The 18,065-nt window shown below is 51.3% G+C and overlaps 1 protein-coding gene across 1 annotated transcript; it reads left to right on the top strand.

The window, feature by feature from the left end:
- Positions 1–2,960: 2,960 nt before the first annotated feature.
- On the top strand, positions 2,961–12,229 carry URAD (ureidoimidazoline (2-oxo-4-hydroxy-4-carboxy-5-) decarboxylase). The gene is made up of 2 exons (XM_044777105.2): positions 2,961–3,183; positions 11,147–12,229. The coding sequence occupies exons 1-2, from the start codon at positions 3,009–3,011 to the stop codon at positions 11,629–11,631; spliced, it is 660 nt and encodes a 219-aa protein (XP_044633040.1). The 5' UTR covers positions 2,961–3,008; the 3' UTR covers positions 11,632–12,229.
- The last annotated feature ends 5,836 nt before the right edge of the window (positions 12,230–18,065 follow it).

The following is an 18,065-nucleotide window of genomic DNA, read 5'->3' as shown; positions in this document are numbered from 1 at the left end:
ACCCACGCCTGCCGCCTCCTCACAGCCACAGCCACCCCTGTGGCTGCCTGGGTGCCGTCTGCCTCTTTGGCTCAGTCCTCAGCCAGTCAAGAGGGTCTGGTAACAGCAAGGTTATATGGGTTCCAACTCCCAGTTTATCTCAAATTAAAAATGCACGTGGAGGAAAGCAATTTGCCTTTGTGGCATCTTATTGAGAAGCCACTTCTGCATAAGCTCCAGTCATGAAACGTTAATGGCTGTAGCTGAAGAGGGCAGGTGCACGAAGTGTTTCAACTAAAAAATGAAATAAAAATTTGACTGTGCCTATTTAAGAATCTTCTCTGCATACTGCTAAAAGTCTCTTATTTCAAAAGAAAAATTATAATAAAGTCACATATAATACATTCAGCAACCAGAACATAAGAATCATATCTTGGATGGTCAAACACAAATTATGAGGCTACATCCATATATAAATTAACTCTAAGAAACGCAGCTTCATTGATGTATAATTCATATACCATACAATTCACCTAGTTATAGTGCACAATTCAATAACTTAGCTTTTTGATTGGATGAATATTGCCTTACCTTCTGACCACCCTACATTTCTTTGGTTGATTTGATTGGTGAGCATCAAAACAGGACAAGTTAAGCCCCAGGGTGCTTCTGTGGCATCTGTTTGGCTTTTCTGTGAACGTTGTTTCTATATCCGTGACTATTTAATTTCTCAACTTTTTGTGTCTTAAAGGTTCACATGTTAGTAGGTTATTTGGAGTTCCATTATTTTGCAATAGATACGACAAAATAAAAGGAGGTTAGTTTTCCAGTCTCTGCGAGAAATGCAATACTATCAGTAGCTGGGTCTGTCCTGCCACGTGAATCAGCATTTCCAGGAGCTGAAGGAGTTTCTATTTGCAAATTCAGATGTCTATCTCCTGCTGCTCTCAGAGGAACTGAGAACCCCCAGGCTCCAAGCCCAGGGCAGGAGCACCTTTGGTTGGGGGATCATCTTGGTGTGCAGAGGTAACAGAAGGAACTGGTAAGGCCTCATGCAAAAGAGATGGGGGACGAAGAGAGGGGAGCCAAGAACCCCTTCTTCCTCAGCTCCACCTTCTTTTCCACTCACTGAGGGTCCAGGGACAAGGGTGGGAATAAGGCCTGGACAGCCCAATCGTGGGACCCTAGACAGACCACACCTTCCCTTTTCCCACAGTCTTATTCTGACATTGTGGCCGCTGCACTCGAGTGGTCAGGTCAGCACCAGAATGCACCAAGGCTGAGGGCAGTGGTGGAGGGAGAAGCGGAGGAAATGGACAGTGGGCTGTTAACTGGGTCTGAGGCAAAACCTGCAGGGACAAGGAAAAGACTATGTGACTCTGGTGGCAGAAGGGAAAAAAAGAGAAAATTCTGTGGTTCGCCCAACAGGAAGATTGTACACAGAAAATGTTATATTTGCCAGCACCCATGTAGTGCTATGTAACAGGCACCATTTTAAGCACTTTGGAATATTAGTTCACTTAATCTTTGCAAAAATTCCATGAGGTAAATACTATTATCCCCACTTTACAGACAAAGAAGCTAGCTACAGAAGAGTTCAATAATGCGTCAATGTCAGATGGTAGGTGGCAGAGCCAGGATCAGAACTCTTGGGTCCGTGCTCTGTGCACTGTGCCCGACGCTGCACACACGTGACAGGATCCACTGTGTTTTCACATATATGAAGGTATATGACGTGTAAGTGTTAATCTTGTATGTCTTCCTTCATATGTGAAGACAGGGCTGGCGATGGTGGTACTTCTAGCACCTGACTAACCCTCTTTGAAAAGTAAATTTCATCAGCTTCTTTTCAAAGGATGGGGTCTCGGTCATGACCCTTTGGCCTAGTTAGTCTGAGCGAGGCCCGGGCTGGGAATTGTCTACAGACAGAGTTGGGACAAAATCTGTGGCTGCTGGTAGATTGTCACAGGCACTATTGTCACCTGCTTCTCACAGACCACAGGGCAAACGTGAGTGATTTATTAATGCTAATGAGGCTGCTCTCTCACTGAATTTCAATTCAGATGGAAGCAAATGCGTAGCTAGTATGACTTTTGGAAATATGTTTGCATTTCTAGTACTAAAAGGAGATAGCAACAACTTCTTTCTTTATTTTTAAATTCCGACCCCTCCTTTTTTTTGATTTTATCTTCCACAGTATTTTTGTTTGAGTATACATGAAACACAGTAGGGTGAGAAATTTAATCTACGTGATCATTTGGTCAACTAAGTCACCCCATGGTGTTCATGGGGGGCCTGCTGTGGACACCCTTCCAGGCACCCAGGACACAGAAACAAGCAAGACACACTGTGTCCGGGTTCATGGAATAAGTCGGGCTGAGACGTGATATGCAGGTAAATAAATACAATTAGCAAGTGATTTCAGATAGAGATAGGCATATTCAGGAAGAAAATAATACATAACAGTGTTTGAGAGACAACTGAGAGTGGGGCAGAATCACTCCTTAGAAACGGCATGCTGTTTAGTGAGCATTTATTAAATACATACTGTACTCAGAGTTTGAGATACAGAGAGAGAGTGAAACACACCATTTGGTCCTCGAAGGCAGCACCCACAGATGGGAAATCAAACCCCAAGTGCGCTGACTCATGCTCTGCCTTTGAGTTATCAGGGACGACCTCCCTGGGGTAATGCTGACATTAAAACGTTGATGACACCAAAAGTCTATCTGGCTTGAACGCTGAGAGTGGAATACGGCCCCTACTGGCTTTGATAACGGGAACAGTTTGGTTGGAAACGTTTACAATGCAGAGATCTCGCTCCCCGGATTAGAACCGTAAGTCTGTGTTTGTCCATTACACAGATAGTCTGGGTCTGCTTCTCCCAGAGGCCTTTTTACACGTGCCAAGCTGGTGTTGCATAAAGAGCAAGCTTGTGCATTCAGCAAATATAACCTGGTGAGCAGAGCGACGTTACTCATTCACCGATAGGGGAGCCAGTGTCCTGCAGCCTCTGGCTGAACACGGCAATGGACATGGAGAAGGTCAACTCTATGGACTTCGGGGAGTTTGTGGATGTGTTCGGGAACGTCGTGGAGAGATGTCCTCTGATTGCAGCCGCCATTTGGTCCCAGCGCCCGTTCTCTGACTTGGAAGATTTAGAGAAGCACTTTTTTGCGTTTATTGATGCTCTTCCACAGTCAGGTAAGGCTGCAGTATTAGACACCGAGATTCTCCACAGAGGGGTTTCAAATATGCTTATCAAAATATTTTTAGACATTTTAGACTACTTGCTTATACTTGATATATTTATTTAGTTATTTTTATGGTAAGGTGTAGTAAGTTTCCTCAGACTTAGTACTCAAGAGTCAAGCACTTACATGGTGTTAAGCCAAAGGTGGAATGAAAGAACGTGTATTGGCTCAGGTCAAGTGGCTGTTAAATATTAAAGCCATGAGGTCACGAGGAAAAAGGAACAGGCGCTGTTCTCCTCGGGCCTCCCAGCAGCTCGGAGGCCAAAGGTCAGGCTGAGGGCCCACCCTCTCTCCACTGAGTGTGTTCACTTTGGGAACGTCCTATATGCAAGACAGGAGACAGCTCAATATCAGAATATCTCAGGAGCCCAGGGGAAAGGAGAAATGGCTGATATTTTTTACCAGAAGGAGCTAGTTTGGACCGGACTGCTAAGGAAAGGGGACTCACCCAGATCAGCAACTCCCTGGGGGAGTTCAAGGGAAAAGACGAAAATCTGAAGGAATTCTTCTGGAGAAAAGGAAAGAAACTGTTGATTTCCCATGGTTAGAGAGGGAAAAGGAGGCCCTTCTGGGTGCGGGGTGGGAGAGGCGGACGTGGAGGTTTGGGCTGACCCCAAGTGACTCAGCATGACACACAGGCTCTCTGGGATGCAGCTGCCAAGCGTTAGCAGTGGAAGCTGCCTCCTGGGCTGTCCTGACACTCTCCAGAGACGCCTGGACGCCTGGACGGAGCTGAAGGGTCGCAGGGGCAAGGAAGGGCTGCCTTCACAGAGGGCCTTCTAAGGGGTCTGGGGTGGGGAGGGGGGAACGGCTGCTCTCTTCTCTTCCATAGTGAGGCCAACAAATAAAGTCCTGCTCTCAGTCCAGGGCTTTCACACTGGATGGTCTCTGTCTGTCAGATGAGCGTCTCCCAAATAAGGAGCTCATGTTAGGCTCGTCAAGGAAGAGGGGAAGACAGTGTTATAAAAGCAAATGGACAGAAACGTCTGGGCCACATTGATGCTCACTTGCTCCAAAGCCAAACTCAGCTCCACCACTGGGCTCCGGCACAGGGGCAGCTGGCGACCCCGAGCCTTCTGACTGATGACTCACAGGAACAGTGGGCCCCGCTCCACGGGTGAGGTGACTCAGGCTTGTCGGCCCAAAGCCTGCAGAGCAAGCTGGAAAGAGCAAGGGGCCCTGGAGCCCACGGTCGGATTGTCTGACAGGAAAACAGAGGAGGCTGAATGAAAGCCTGCTAGGCCAGAGGAGAAATGACTTTTCCAGGGTGTGAATGCCTTCTGAATGACATTGTTCTATGTCATTAAGGAAGAAAATCCCAGGATCTGTTTCGATACCCAAAGTGGTGGTGGGGCTGCGGAGGGAAGGCACTGAGAGAAAGCTGTGATAGTGTGAAGAATTTAACTCTAGCATTCATTGGTTTATCCAGTTATTCAACAAACATTATTTGGGGTTTACTCTGTGCCAGGAACTTAGATAATACAATAAAAATGTCCCTATTTCTGTCTTCTTTCCCACCAGCAGTCACTCCAACCAGTTTGACCAGAAGTTCTAGTTAAGGTTAGTTAAGACCTAGTTCAGGTTAAATCTAATCACAGTCCTGAGCAAAGTGGGATTTGGGGCAGGTCTGGCATACACTCCCTCACTCCCCAGGCTTGTATTTGATCCCCCTCCAGACTCAGTGGAACTTCTGTCTTCTGGCCAGTGTCAGAATCCTGTATCACTCAGGGAATAGAATATTGGCACTTAAGAAGGGTTTGCTGAATGAATGAATGAAATTGTTCCTAAGATGACTTTAAAAGATGACGGATCCTGATATTACCCCTTCCCCACACATTTTAACTGGGGTGACTTTCATGGCAGGTCAGTGGGACAAGATGACTGGAGCGAGTTCAGGCCACCTGGACAGTGGTTTGCTTCTGCACTAGGCACACTTCTTTGGAGGGACCCCCACCCCCCCACTGGTGGAGCCTGCTTCTTAGCCCTGTGCCAGTATCTGCGTTTCTCTTAGACAGGCGGCTGGGAGCAGAGCCTCAATGGTGATGTTAGCAGTAGGAATAACAATAACACTAGCTAAAATGTATTTAACCCTTACTACTGGTGCATTTGAGGAAATTTCTAAACACTTTGCATTTGTTAACTCATTTACATTTAATCCTCATCACAATCCTATAAAACAAGCATTGTCATTATTATCCCCTTTTTACAGATGAGAAAACTGAAGCACAAAGAGATTAAGTAACCTGATCAAGGGCACACAGCTAGAAAATGGCAGAACCGGTATTCAAACCCTAATAGTCAACCCAACAGCTTTTGAAGGATTTTCCAGAGAATTAGAAGCAAAGTCTAGGAACAGTTTCTAGGCATTTCATCTATTCATTCACTAATTTATTCAATTAACATTAATTCTTGATGTCCCAGATCCCATGTTTGGTAGTTTAAACAATCAAATAAAATGGGGTTTACTGTATAGTCTAGCTTTAATCCTTGGATAGTAAAGAACAAACTGGGTGTAACGGGGCCTTTGAATCCTAAAACTAAAAACTTCCCAAAACTTAAAGATATGTTCAGGATATGACGATCTACCTGGTCAAGGATTTGTTTTAGACGATCTAAGAAAACCCTACACCATTACCAGAAAACTGAAAATCCTGTTTCTGGAGTAAGCCCAGGTCGACGATCCATTTAGGTTACTCTATGATGACTACTGGTCAGTAGGTGGCAGTCCTGGATTAACATTCAGCTCCAGCACTACTTGGCAAAGTGCCCTTTCAAGACAATCAGTTCCTGGTTACCAGGCAAGGGGGATGGGGCTAGTAAAGGGAAGAAGGTTGAAACACACCCACCACACACACACACACAAATGCACACCCCACAAACACACACACACACAAATGCACACCCCACAAACACACACACACACAAATGCACACCCCACACACATACACTCACACCACACATATATATTACATACACATCCTCCACACATGCATCACACACAGAGCCAACAAGAAGCCGGTTCAGCACTGATTTGTGTTAAAAATCAAAGAGCAAAAAAACTGTAATAGAGTTAATCGTGCATCCCTTTGTGGCATTTCATGATAGCAATAATGCCATAATTCATTATTTAATATTTATTTCAGAACATAGTTGTTGAATAAATGAAAGAGTTACATACTAATAATTCCCTTAAATGCAGGCTATAATGTATTTAGTTGAGGCTATTACAATGTGTTCAGTCAAAAAATATATGGCACTCCTTCCCGAGAGTGACATGTTGGTCAGTAAATACCTATCAAGTGCCCGCTGTGCCCCAGGAACTGTCCCCAGCACTGGGGACAGAGCAGGGAACAAGACAAGTGCCTGCCTTCCGTAAGTTTACATTCTAGTGAAGGGAGACAGGATCAAGTGAAATAAATAAGATAACTTCAGATGTTAGAAGTAATAGAATAAAATATGTAATATTGTAGAAAATATGTAATAAAGGCGGTCTTTCTTAGGAAGTGACATTTGAGTTTAAAACCAAAGAGGAGAAGGAAGTAGTCAAAGATCTAGAAGGCCGCTCTAAGAAAAGGAGCCAGAGACTGGACATTTTAGGGGCACAGAAAGACCCAGGCAATCAGAGAATAGTGAAGAGTGGAGGGAGATGAGGAAAGAGAGGTCGGGGAGGGGGCTGGCTGTGGTGGTAACAGTGGGAGGTGATGGTCATCTGGTTGAGGGTGGGAGCAGGAGAGGTGGGGAGATGTGGCTGGATTCTTAGAATAGATTTTAGAGTTAGAGCTAACAGGGTTTTTTTTTTTTTTAAAGATTCTATTTTTTCCTTTTTCTCCCCAAAGCCCCCCAGTACATAGTTGTATATTCTTCGTTGTGGGTCCTTCTAGTTGTGGCATGTGGGACGCCGCCCCAGCGTGGCCCAATGAGCAGTGCCATGTCCGCGCCCAGGATTCGAACCAATGAAACACTGGGCTGCCTGCAGCGGAGCGCGCGAACCCAACCACTCGGCCACAGGGCCGGCTCCTAACAGGGTTTTTGTGATGGATTTGTTGGGGGAAGGCAGGTCAGAAACAAAGAGAAATTAAGGATAACTCCTAAGCTTGTAGTCTGAGCAACTGCGTGGGTGGTGGGGTTGTTTTCTACAATGAGGAAGACTTTGGAATTGAGAGGACTGGAAGGAGAACGAGAGCTTGTTAAGTCCGGGATGCCTAATCATCATCCAAATGAAAATATTGAGTGTTCACTTGTTTCTTCATATCACAGGAACTCAGTGGAAAGCTGTGGGCTAGATGAGATCAGGGTTTCATCAAAGAATTGATGGCATTTAAAGCCATGGGACTAGATGAGAACACTTGGGGCATCAGTGTAAATACAGAAGGGAAGAGATGTGAGTCCTGAGTCCTGGGGTACTTCACTGTTGGTGATCTGGCAGAGCAGGAACCAGTGATAAAAGCAGGCAAGTGATGGTAATCTTCCATGAAGGGGAGAGGGCCAACCACATGACATGTTCCCAAGAGACTGAGAGAGGAGGACTGATAACTGGGCTTAGGCAAGATGTCCATCATCTGTGACCTTGAGGAGCACAGATTGGTTGGCGGGTGGGGCTGAACGCTTGATAGAGTGAACCTGGAATGGAAGGTGAGGAAGCGGAGAGACCAGGTAGACAACTTCTTTGAGGAGCTTTCCTGTAAGGAGGAGCAAAGACAAGCAGAGAGGCTAGAGGACAACTGGGAATCAGGGGAGGGTGTGAATTTTGTTTACGGGAGTGAGTGATTCTAAGGCACGTTTGTGGGTTGATGAGGATAAGGCAGTGGTGGGGGAAAGAAATCAATGTTTGAAACTGTGGTTTTTGAGACGGAAAAGATGGGCTGACTTCCAGAACACAAGTGGAGAGGTTGGTCTTCAACAGAAGGGACAGGTAATCCATTGTACCAGGAGCACACTAGTTGGCAGAGATGTAGGGACACTGGCGGACTCTACTGGGATTCTAGGCCAATCGTCTGCTCTTCAGAGGCCATCATTGCCTGCCTTGTTCTTCTCCTGTTGAAACAACCAGTGCTGGCTCTGTGCCAGGAGCTCTTCTAGGTGCAAAATGCGCGACTTCTGGTGGCAGCAAACAACGTCCACACTTCCATCTCTAGATGGGACGTGACAATGGCACAGGCAGCAAGTCTAAGGTTTTAGGGACGACAGAAGAACAGGCAGCTTTGAAATGGCCCTGCGAACCACAGGACATTCGACTGACCTGGCCAGGGCTTGGGCATTCCAGGTGGGAGGACCTGCAGGACTGGAGGTGAGGAGGGTGGGATGTCCCCACGCAGTCTCCAGCCTCCTGTGGGGGTTTAAGGCCAGGCTGGGAGTACCTTGTGGAGGAAGCATTGGATGGGGAATTGGGGCTTTGCTGCAGCCAGTGGGTCCGTGCCATCCTGGGCAGTACTTAAGGAGCCAAAGGTTTGGGGCAATAAAGATGGAGTCTTTGGCTGGACGGGATCGGGTTCTGTTTCTTCCCCCTATCCGACTCCCCACACCTTTTTCTTTTTATCTGCAGCTGAGGTGTATGTGTGTGTATTTAAATTCCAGTTCCTCTTATTTAGTTTCTTTTATTCTTCTCTTTGCTCTGTCCTTTCCTTGGCTTCCCTTCTCTCCTCTCACTCCTCTCCTCCCCGCACACAGTGGAAAACACAGGCTCTGTCCTAGGCAAACATTAACCCCAGGCGATGTTTTCAAGAGGGGAGACAAACCCCGGGAAGCGAGAAGCGAGGTGCAAGGGGGAGGACAGAGGCAGGTCGGCGCGCGTGGGACCTGCCGGGCCGCCGCCACTCCGTGCTCCATGGGGCGAGGGGAGTCCGGTGGGGGCGGCAAGGGGACAGACCCTACTCCCTCGCCCGGGCCTCCCCCCAGTAACTACTTCCCTGGGAACTCGAGCTGGGCCTCTAGAGAGTCAGGAATAGAAAAGGAAGCCAGCCGAGAGAGAGGGAATCCTGTGGGAAGACGGCGTCTTGGCCCCCCTCGCCTTGAGGCTGCTTTGAAAATCTGAATATGCAAAGTAGGGGGCGCGGGCGGTCGTGCCGGGTCCGGCCCGTAGGGCCTTCCAGGACTCGCGGTTTCCCCATTCGCCCGCCGAGGTCGTTCGCGGTCCCAGGCTGGGTGGGTGCAGGGTGGATTCGGGCGCCGCTCCGGGTCAGGCCCGGCAAGAGGCCGCCCAGCACAGCCAACCCCCCGGCCGAGGGTTGAGGGCTCCCCAGGTCGGGAATTTCACACCCACCACCTGCATTTTCACACCGCCCAAACGGGGCTGGACGCATGAAGCGGGAAAGAGCCACCTGTTGTTGCAGTGCCCGAGGGACAGGGCCCGTGAGGGGTTTTAAAACAGTGGTGCTGCAGAGATCGGATTATTGGTGACATGTCTCGTTTTAAACTCTCTTTAGCTTTGTAGGGGCAGCCAGTGCGCTGAAGACGCCTGTGACTTGGAGTCCAGGATCCAGGCTCAGGCCCTTGGCTACTGGCTAAGTGACCTTGGGCAGGTCACCCGACCCTTTCAGAGCCTCCACTGAATCCTCTTTTAAATGCAGATCTTTCCCCAGTCCTCCCCTCTTCTGAGGACACTGGTCTATGCCTTAGCTGGAACAATCCCAATCATCCTTTAGTTGGGCAGAAACTGTAAGGTTTGAGTAAGGGGAGGCTTATACCGTAATTAAAAGGGGGTTAAATTATCCCCTTTTCCAGTAGAGCCCAATGCCTACTCCCAGTGCAGGAGTCAAACGCTTCCAGCCACGTCTCAGTCCAGTTACCCAGCATCTACTAGGATTAATAATAACGGCTGTTCACTGAAGGCTCGCTGGCATTAGGTGCTGTGTTTTAGGTAGGTGCGTTGTCTTTAATCCTCACAACTACTCAGCAAGTTAGGTGTCATTATGCTCCTTGTGTGGATTACGGCCCCCTGTTTACCATATCTGAGATCTTGCCCAGCCCTGAGGATCCTAGTTCCCTCTTTAGCGAGCTAAGCAAAGTGATTGGGGATGTCTCAGGGAAAACCTGGATCAGGGTATTTACAATCCCAGGTATCATCCCAGGGGTTTCCCATTTTAGGCCGAGGAGATTATGAGAAGCTGTCTTCAAAGAAAACGTTCTTCTCTGCAGTCTCTTTGGGATCTGCAGGTGGAGGAGGGAAATGAGCCTCAGACAGGGTGGGTGGTGAGTGGGCACTGTTTTCCTAAACGGAGGAAAGCCACGTTCGTTGGAAGGGCTGTGGAATTCCTGCTGAAGAGAGGGCTTCTTTGCAGGTAATCATCTGCAAGGCTCTTTGGTTGCCTGATTCCAGGAGCCCAGAACTCACACTTAGGGTCACAAAATTCTGGGCATTTATTTGTCAGCCCCATGTCATCCCTATGGACTCTCCTGGCTCTTCTCCTTTGGAACAGAACGAAACCCATTCCGCGGCTTTTGCAGGAAGTCTTCAGGCCCTCGCGTCCGGCCCTCTCCGACATCAAAGCCCCTCTGAGAGCAAAGGACTTTGAAAAGATACGAAACCCTCGGACTCCTTATCGCGTCCCAGCTCCCTCCCGAGCAAGTCGTAAATTCCGAGCCTCAGCGACCTCTCCCCTCCGCTCTTCTTGCCCCAAGGTCTCAAAGGACAAACTTGTCACTTCCCGTCCCGCCCCTGGGTCCTGGCCGAAGCGGGGACCGAGGGGCGCAAGTTTCGGGATGTGTTCGAGAGGCGGGTGCAATGGGCCCCCCAGCGCCTCCTCGATACCCCTTGTTGCCCCTCGTCACCTCCTGGGGCCCCTGCTTCCCTCTGGAAGCCCTCTTCGGGGCAGGGCAGGAGGCCGGGCTCGGCCTGCACGCAGCCCTCTGTGCCCTCTCCGCGGAGCGCAGCAGGCGCGGTGACGCGCTCCCGCCGTGTCTGTGCTTCTTCGCAGGCCAAGAGGGCATCCTGCGCTGCCACCCGGACCTGGCGGGCCGCGAGCTGCAGCGGGGCACGCTCACCGCCGAGTCGCAGCGGGAGCAGAGCGGCGCGGGCCTGACGAGCCTGAGCGCGGACGAGCGGCTCCGGCTGGCCGAGCTCAACGCGCAGTACCGCGCGCGCTTCGGCTTCCCCTTCGTGCTGGCGGCCCGCCTCAGCGACCGCGCGGCCGTGCCGCGAGAGCTAGCGCGCAGGCTGCACTGCCCGCCCGCGCAGGAGCTGCGCACCGCCCTGGCCGAGGTGAAGAAGATCGGCCACTTGCGTCTCGCGGACCTCCTCGGCGTGGACCCTGCCGGGCCGCAGCGGCCGCGCGAGCCCGGGGCGCCGGACGCTCGTCGGGACGCGCGGGGGCCGCAGCCCGGCGCTGTGCGCCCTGGGCTGGAGGCTGTCGCAAGCTTGGAACGGCGTCCACACACGCGCGTAAAGGAAGGGGAGAATTGAGGCAATCATACGAATAACGAACCCTTTTGTCCACACACCCACACGCTCACGCTTTGCCAAAATATTTGTATAGTTTCACGCTTTGCCCCCGATTTATCCAGCTCACTGCTTCAATTCTTCACTCCCTTTGCGGCCCGTTGACACCACCAGCCTTTGTGGATTCCAAAGCGCTTATCCAGCCCTTGTTGCCTCCCCACCCTCTCTGCTAAGCCCGAGCTGCAAAGCAAAACGGACGGAAAAGGAAGCTTTTACTCCACGGTTTGGCTATTTGTTTTCCTTCTCCCACCTCATTTGCTGCACCCGACATCTCCACGGGGGCGGAAGCGGCTTTCTCCCCCTGGGGCTCCTCCAGGAGCCGAATGAGGAAAGCAAAGCGCTGGTCTCGGTCCGCGGCCCCCGGGAAGGCCGTGTGGGGGACGGTGGGCAGGAGGGAGCCCCGCGATGGGCCAGCGTGGGAAAGCGCCCCCGGGGGGCGGGCACAGTAGCTGCTACGGGCGCTCCTAAGAGGAGGGGTGGGAGTGGGGGCGTCTCCGAGTTGGATGGGCCTGAAGGTCAGGGGCGGGCTGCCTTCCGTCTCTTCCGGATGTCGGCCCCTGAGAGTTGGCTCATCAGAACCTCAGGCTGCCCCGGGAAACCCAACAGTTATATATATATGACAAAAAAATAGTTGAACAATACTCACTGAGTAGCGCTGGGTATTGTGGCCCCTGGGATGAAAATGGACCCCCACAGCGCTGTTAAAGCGATAATGAAAGGAATATCTGTTACCGTAGAAATCTTCCCGGCCAGAGTAGGCCGGCTCTGGGCAGCTCGTCAACCCTGAGGCTCCAGAGCCCCAGCGGACTGGGCAGCGCCCTGCCCTGGTGCCCAGAATGCCCACTCATACGGGAAAAACCCACCACATTCTCTTTCAGCCACATACACTGGAAAGTCTAATGGTCCCTCACAGACATGAATTAGGCTTCTGTTGGCAGAGGAGAAACAAGCCATACTTGTCTCTTCAACGCAGAGTAAGAAGAGAAGGCAGAGCTAGCCCTTTCAAAGACAAGAACCTCCATGAGTGTCCAACCCGGGTGGGGTTAGCAGCAGGAACGGCAGCAAGAAAACCTTTCCATAAAAGTTGTATAGTCGCCCCTTGGTTGGGGGCTGAATTCCACAAAAAGAAACCACCGTGGTAGCACCAGGAATTTTAATCAAGGAACCTCGCTCCCCTTTCCCAGCTTACAGGTGGTCCATGCTATGAAGAAGGCCAGAAGCTGGGAGGCAGGGAGGTGGGGGAGGGTGCCAGGAAGGTGAGCTGTGGCTACTAGAGTCCCTGTAGACCCCTGCCAGGGCCTCCTCGGCCCGGGCCTGGGCCAGACGACTTCTCTGGGTGTAGGAGCACCAGGTGCACACCACAAAGGGAGCTCAATGACTCAGTTTCTGTACGCTGGGCCCCCTTGGGCCTGGAGCTCGACGCCTGTCTCCCTTTGGTCAGGGTAACTGGGGGGCTTTCCTGACACACAAGAAACCTGAAGCTTGGTAAAGAGGGTGTTCTCAGGCTGAGCCTGAGACTCAGACTAATGCACCGCATTCAAGGCACCCTGTCCATCCCTGGGGTGAGCCCAGCTCTTAGATAGATGGGCCACAAAATGCAGAGTCTGGGCTCTTTATGTAAATGTGCTCAGCCTAAGATCGGTAGGAATCCCCAGGGCAAAGATTCCCGGCGGTAATTTTAGGAGTGTAGATGTGATCTGGACCTCTCAAGCACGATCTGAATGTCTCCAATTACACAGTTACATTTCAACGGTTCAAAGCGTGTGGGGGAAATGGTTTATTTCTGCAGGAGACGGTACGGGTCGGGGAAGACGCTAGATCCGCCCCTTCAAAGGAGCTGGGGGCTGAAGTGAGGGCAAGAGCTGGTAGCCCAGCGCCTCTTCCAAAGACGCCTGAGCAATTGCAGCCTTGATGGCGGGCACGGGACGTCGGCGCCAGATTGGGAAGGGCCCTGGCAAAAGCTGCTGGGTCTTGCTTTCTTCTTCGGTAGGAGCAAAGAAGCAGAGGCCGTTCCTCGCGCGGGCGGGTCCCCTGTGGCTGCCGAGGTTCGGCAGGGCAGATTTCTCCGGCCACATCTTGACTCAAACAGCGACACGCCCTGGGCTTCTGCCAGCCTCCGCCTGTTTTCTCGTTTCTGCGCTCCGGTGCGCACGATGCGGGAGACAAACCCCGATAGCAGGGACCGTGGCCGCCGACTTGGACCCCATCGTGCGCACCAGCCCCGGCGGCAGGGTGGCCCGAAGCGCGCCCAGCGAGTGTCGGGACGTGCAGAAATGGTCCCCGCAGGTTCCAGGGTGAATAATTAATACTTTACTTACTAATTAGTTAAAAAAGCACGATGGCAACGCTAAGAAGAGTTGGAGAACGTACAGCTGATTTCAGTTTCCGTAACCCTTCGACCTCTTCATGCACACTCCCGAGGCGGTGGGCTGCTTAGCCGAATTTCGCTTCCCCTTAAAACATCCAAGCCTAGCCTAGCGAGTGCTGTGAGCAAAAGGACCCGAGAGGGTTCCCGCTAGGAATTCACGAACCCGATCCGAGCTTGGCATTTACCTATGTAACCGGGAAACTGAACGGGGGCCTTCTTTTACTTAACCCAGAAAGGTAGGCTTTTTGGTCTGTGTGTCCAAAAGATGTCTATGGACACTGATACGGGAAGAAGGGAAGGGGAAAGAGACAACACGATTTCTTTGAATAATCTTTATTCATCTTAAATTTGACACATTTTCAGAGATCCGCCACAGCATACCTGCGGTTCCAACTCAAAAACAGAGAAGAGCTCTTTTCAGAAAGTATTTACTGCAGGACAAAAGTAGATGAAATTATGGAAAATTCACCATTCAATAAACTCATAAACTGCAGTTAGCACATGCTTGTGAAAGGGAGAAATAGGATGTGAGAACTAGTCAGCACCGTGGCCCAGCAGAGCCTGACTGTTCCGGTACTATTTGGCGTGTAGCGTGGGGGTGGGGAGTCTGGATTCCAGGAATCATGCTAGTGGGTTTCGAGTGGCAGAGGCACTGTTTCCAGGGTGGCACCAGCAGCCTTAGTAATGATTAACATCTGTACAGACTGCTACGGGTTGCAAAGAATGCACCTGTAGTAGCTCATTTAATTTTAGTAACTGGAACAGCTATCTGTGTGACCTTGGGAAAGTCGCCCAACCTCTCAGGGCCTCAGATTTCTCCTTCGTAAAATGGAAATGCTACAGGGACAACTAAGTCCCCTGTCTCCCCTCTGGGGAGATGAGCTTCCTAGTGGCCCAGTGACTCAAGGAGAGCTGACCCTTTATCTGAGCGCCTTCACTCAGCCACATAAAGCCTATTGTGTAGGGCTTCCTAGGAACACATTTTCATATGATAAAGGTCACTTTGGGCACGAGACATTGGTGAGTGAAAAAATGGTAACTGAGGGTCCTCCACATCAAAGCCATGTGGTAACTTTTAGCTGTTGCTGGTCTAAGAGCCTGGTTCTCCCCAGCATGAAGGGTTTTCCTTTGGGATGAGACCCCAAGTCCCTCCCTCCTCGGGCTTTAAATCATTCTCTGTGCTCACCCATCACACAGAATTAGAGTGCGTTATACAATACCCACACAATGTCCGCGGACTCTAATTTCAGAAGAAAGGAAGAAAATGGGCAATCACCATTTATTTCCATAACTTTCACTCAGTGAGCAAAGCCAGATTTCTGCACCCAAATATCACCCCCTGTCCTGAGGCTCTTTATTTTCCTAGGTCTTCTGGCTTTGAGAATAGATTTCAGATGGAAGAGCAGGAAAAAAATGTATTCCTTGCCTTGGATCAGAAAGCATGGTGGTCCCTCTGTGAGAGGAGCGAGGTGGCTGTCTTCCCCACATTCCTGCCGCCTGGTCCCCAAGTGATAAAACTCTGGTCCACCAGTGACTTCCTACAAACACAGGAGCTTTTCCTCAGGTAGAGAGGACCAGACACTCAGTTTGCTTGGGAGGAAACATTCTTGACCCCATTGGGCAGGGACACATCTGCTCCAGTGAAGGAAGCCTGGGCAGCTGCGGCCCCTCACTGCTGTGCAGGCTGAACACGTTGGGCTCCATTGTGGCCTGATGGGGCTAAGCAGGCCATGGACTCGGGGAGGCCCCACAGAAAGGACACTGCGATTGATTTCCTTCCCAGAGATGTTAGCTGAGTGGGCTGTGGCAGTGCAGAGTGGGTTTGTCGGGGTCAAACCACCCATTATTGAGCCGTCCTTTGTGTGGGGGGATTGCCAGTTGAGTGCAGTGGCTGAAGAACTCCCCAAACTCCAAATTAAGTAGAGATCGAGTCGTTTTTCCACAGCGCTGCAGGTCGCCAAGCCGAACAATTTTATCAGACAACATTCTCTTCCATCTCACTCTTGCCTAATTATCCTGGGGACTCAGGTCAGTGCAGGGTGGGGGTTTCCTGTGCAGGGGAGGAGAGGGAGTCTGGAAGGGCTGCACTATTTGGATCATTTCCTTGATCCAAAAGAAAGTAGACTTTCACGCTAAGGTGGATAGAGATGGCCTGCCCTATCTGGATTACAAGCGTCACAGGCTCCCCAGTTTCCGGGAGCCACAAATATGGGGGAAAGCAGGGTTCCCCAAGCTGCAGCAAACACCCAGGACCTTTGAGCAGGGAGGGAGCCCTGTCAATGATCTGTGGATTCAAGGAGTGTCTACCTAGAGGAGCAGCCCGCCCCTTCCGGAGTCTCCTGCTTCCCATCCCCCTCTGTGCCCGTGCCCTTGCTACCAGCTGGGATCCTGGAAGATGAGACCCCCCTCCGAGGAATGTGGTATGGCCTCTACACTGTCAGTAACAAAGAGACGTCCCTTTTATAAGCGAGTCGAGTCATGGCTATCCCTGTAGTCTTCCTGACACTTTATTTACCTGAGTCTCTTTCCTCCTACCACCTCTGGCCCTTAAAGCCTACTCGAGCAATGGCTCCGTGGGGTCACAGCCCCAGCCCAACCCAAGCCCCAAGCTTCCCGAACAAGTTTGCCTTCTCCAGAGTGATTTGCTGAAGGCTTCTCTAGCAGAGCAGCCGTTTAAGGGCCTGAGGTACTGGCTGGAAGAGAGCCTTGAGCTGCGGAGGTGGGGACAGCCATCCGAGGTGGTTCTTGGCTCAGGCCAAAAGGCTCTAAGAAAGCTGCTAAGCACCTTGGCTCTAGGAATGAGAAAGCTCTGCTTGAGGTCCTGACGCAGGTGGCATCTGCATCCTTCCAGGGCTGCATACCTGCACCCAGACGCTGGAGGAGCCGCCCCCACCCAGAGCAGGCCTCCAGAAGACAGACCCCCGACAGAGACCTGCCAGGGGGTAAGCCATCAGGATGAGAAGACACCCAGACTCCCTTCCCATCAGCCACCTTCCACTCTCTCTGACTGCTCTCACCACTCTGCCCCTCCAGGGACCCAGATGGGCCCTCTCTTGGCTGAGAGGGCAACCCGGATGTGAGGGGACACTTCTGCTCTGAGGAGCTTGTTCAAGGACATCATTATTGGCTCCTTTCCCCTCACCAAAAAGCCCAGACCCCAGGACCATAGGCGGGCCATGCCACTGCCAGTGGGCCCATTTTTTCATGAAGGAAACCGATTGGTTTTCACCATGATTTCCTATCTGCAGCCCTCGCACCCCAAGTGAGCCTCAGGCTTCCCTGTGGTAGGGTCAGCTCTGGACCTGGCGTGACCCCTGGGGCCAGAGCAACCCTGGCCGCTCCCAAAGCATTTGGGCGGGCAGGCCAGAGCCCTTTCTCCGGGGCAGAGCACAGAGACACAGCTGGAAAACCGGGACAATTAGGCAGCGGCCGGCGGCCGGGCCATAAAAACGCAGGAAGCGGCCACCGCAGGGCGGAGGGGATGGCTGTCCCCAATAAAGTGATTGTTCCAAAGAATGCCCACATTCCGAAGACACAGGCTCTAGCCTGGGCCTCGGCTTCCAGAGCTCGGGGGTTGGGAGGGGGTTGGGGGGACGGAAAGAGGGATTGTGTCTCCAGGAAGAGGAGGAAGATGTTTGCTAGATCAAAAGTCCCAAGTGCCCACTACTTAACCTCCCACATTCCCGCCCCATCAGGACTGCAGACCCCTTTCCCTCCCCTGGTGATTTGAGTTCTGTAATGGGGTTTACAATTTATTTCCTATTTTATTTCTGGAGAGGTCCGATGGCACTTAGCTGGCTGGCCCAGGCCTGGGGGGGCCACATGGAGGACCTGCTCTGATATTCCATCTCTTGAGTGCTCAGCTTGCTGCCCCAGACCCAGCCCCAATTTTAACCTTCTTCCTTAGGAAACACAAGGCCAGGAGGGCCCAGCAAGCAGGAGGTCCTGCAGTTCTGATCCTGCTCTGGCTTGGCCTCTCTGCACCATACAGCTTGGTGGGTGTCATCTGTAAAATGGAGAGGATGACAAC

The sequence above is a fragment of the Equus asinus genome, chromosome 11, assembly GCF_041296235.1.
Source record: "Equus asinus isolate D_3611 breed Donkey chromosome 11, EquAss-T2T_v2, whole genome shotgun sequence".
NCBI lineage: Eukaryota > Metazoa > Chordata > Mammalia > Perissodactyla > Equidae > Equus > Equus asinus.
Note: the sequence above shows the minus strand (reverse complement) of the source record. Positions and strands in the feature narration are given on the sequence as shown.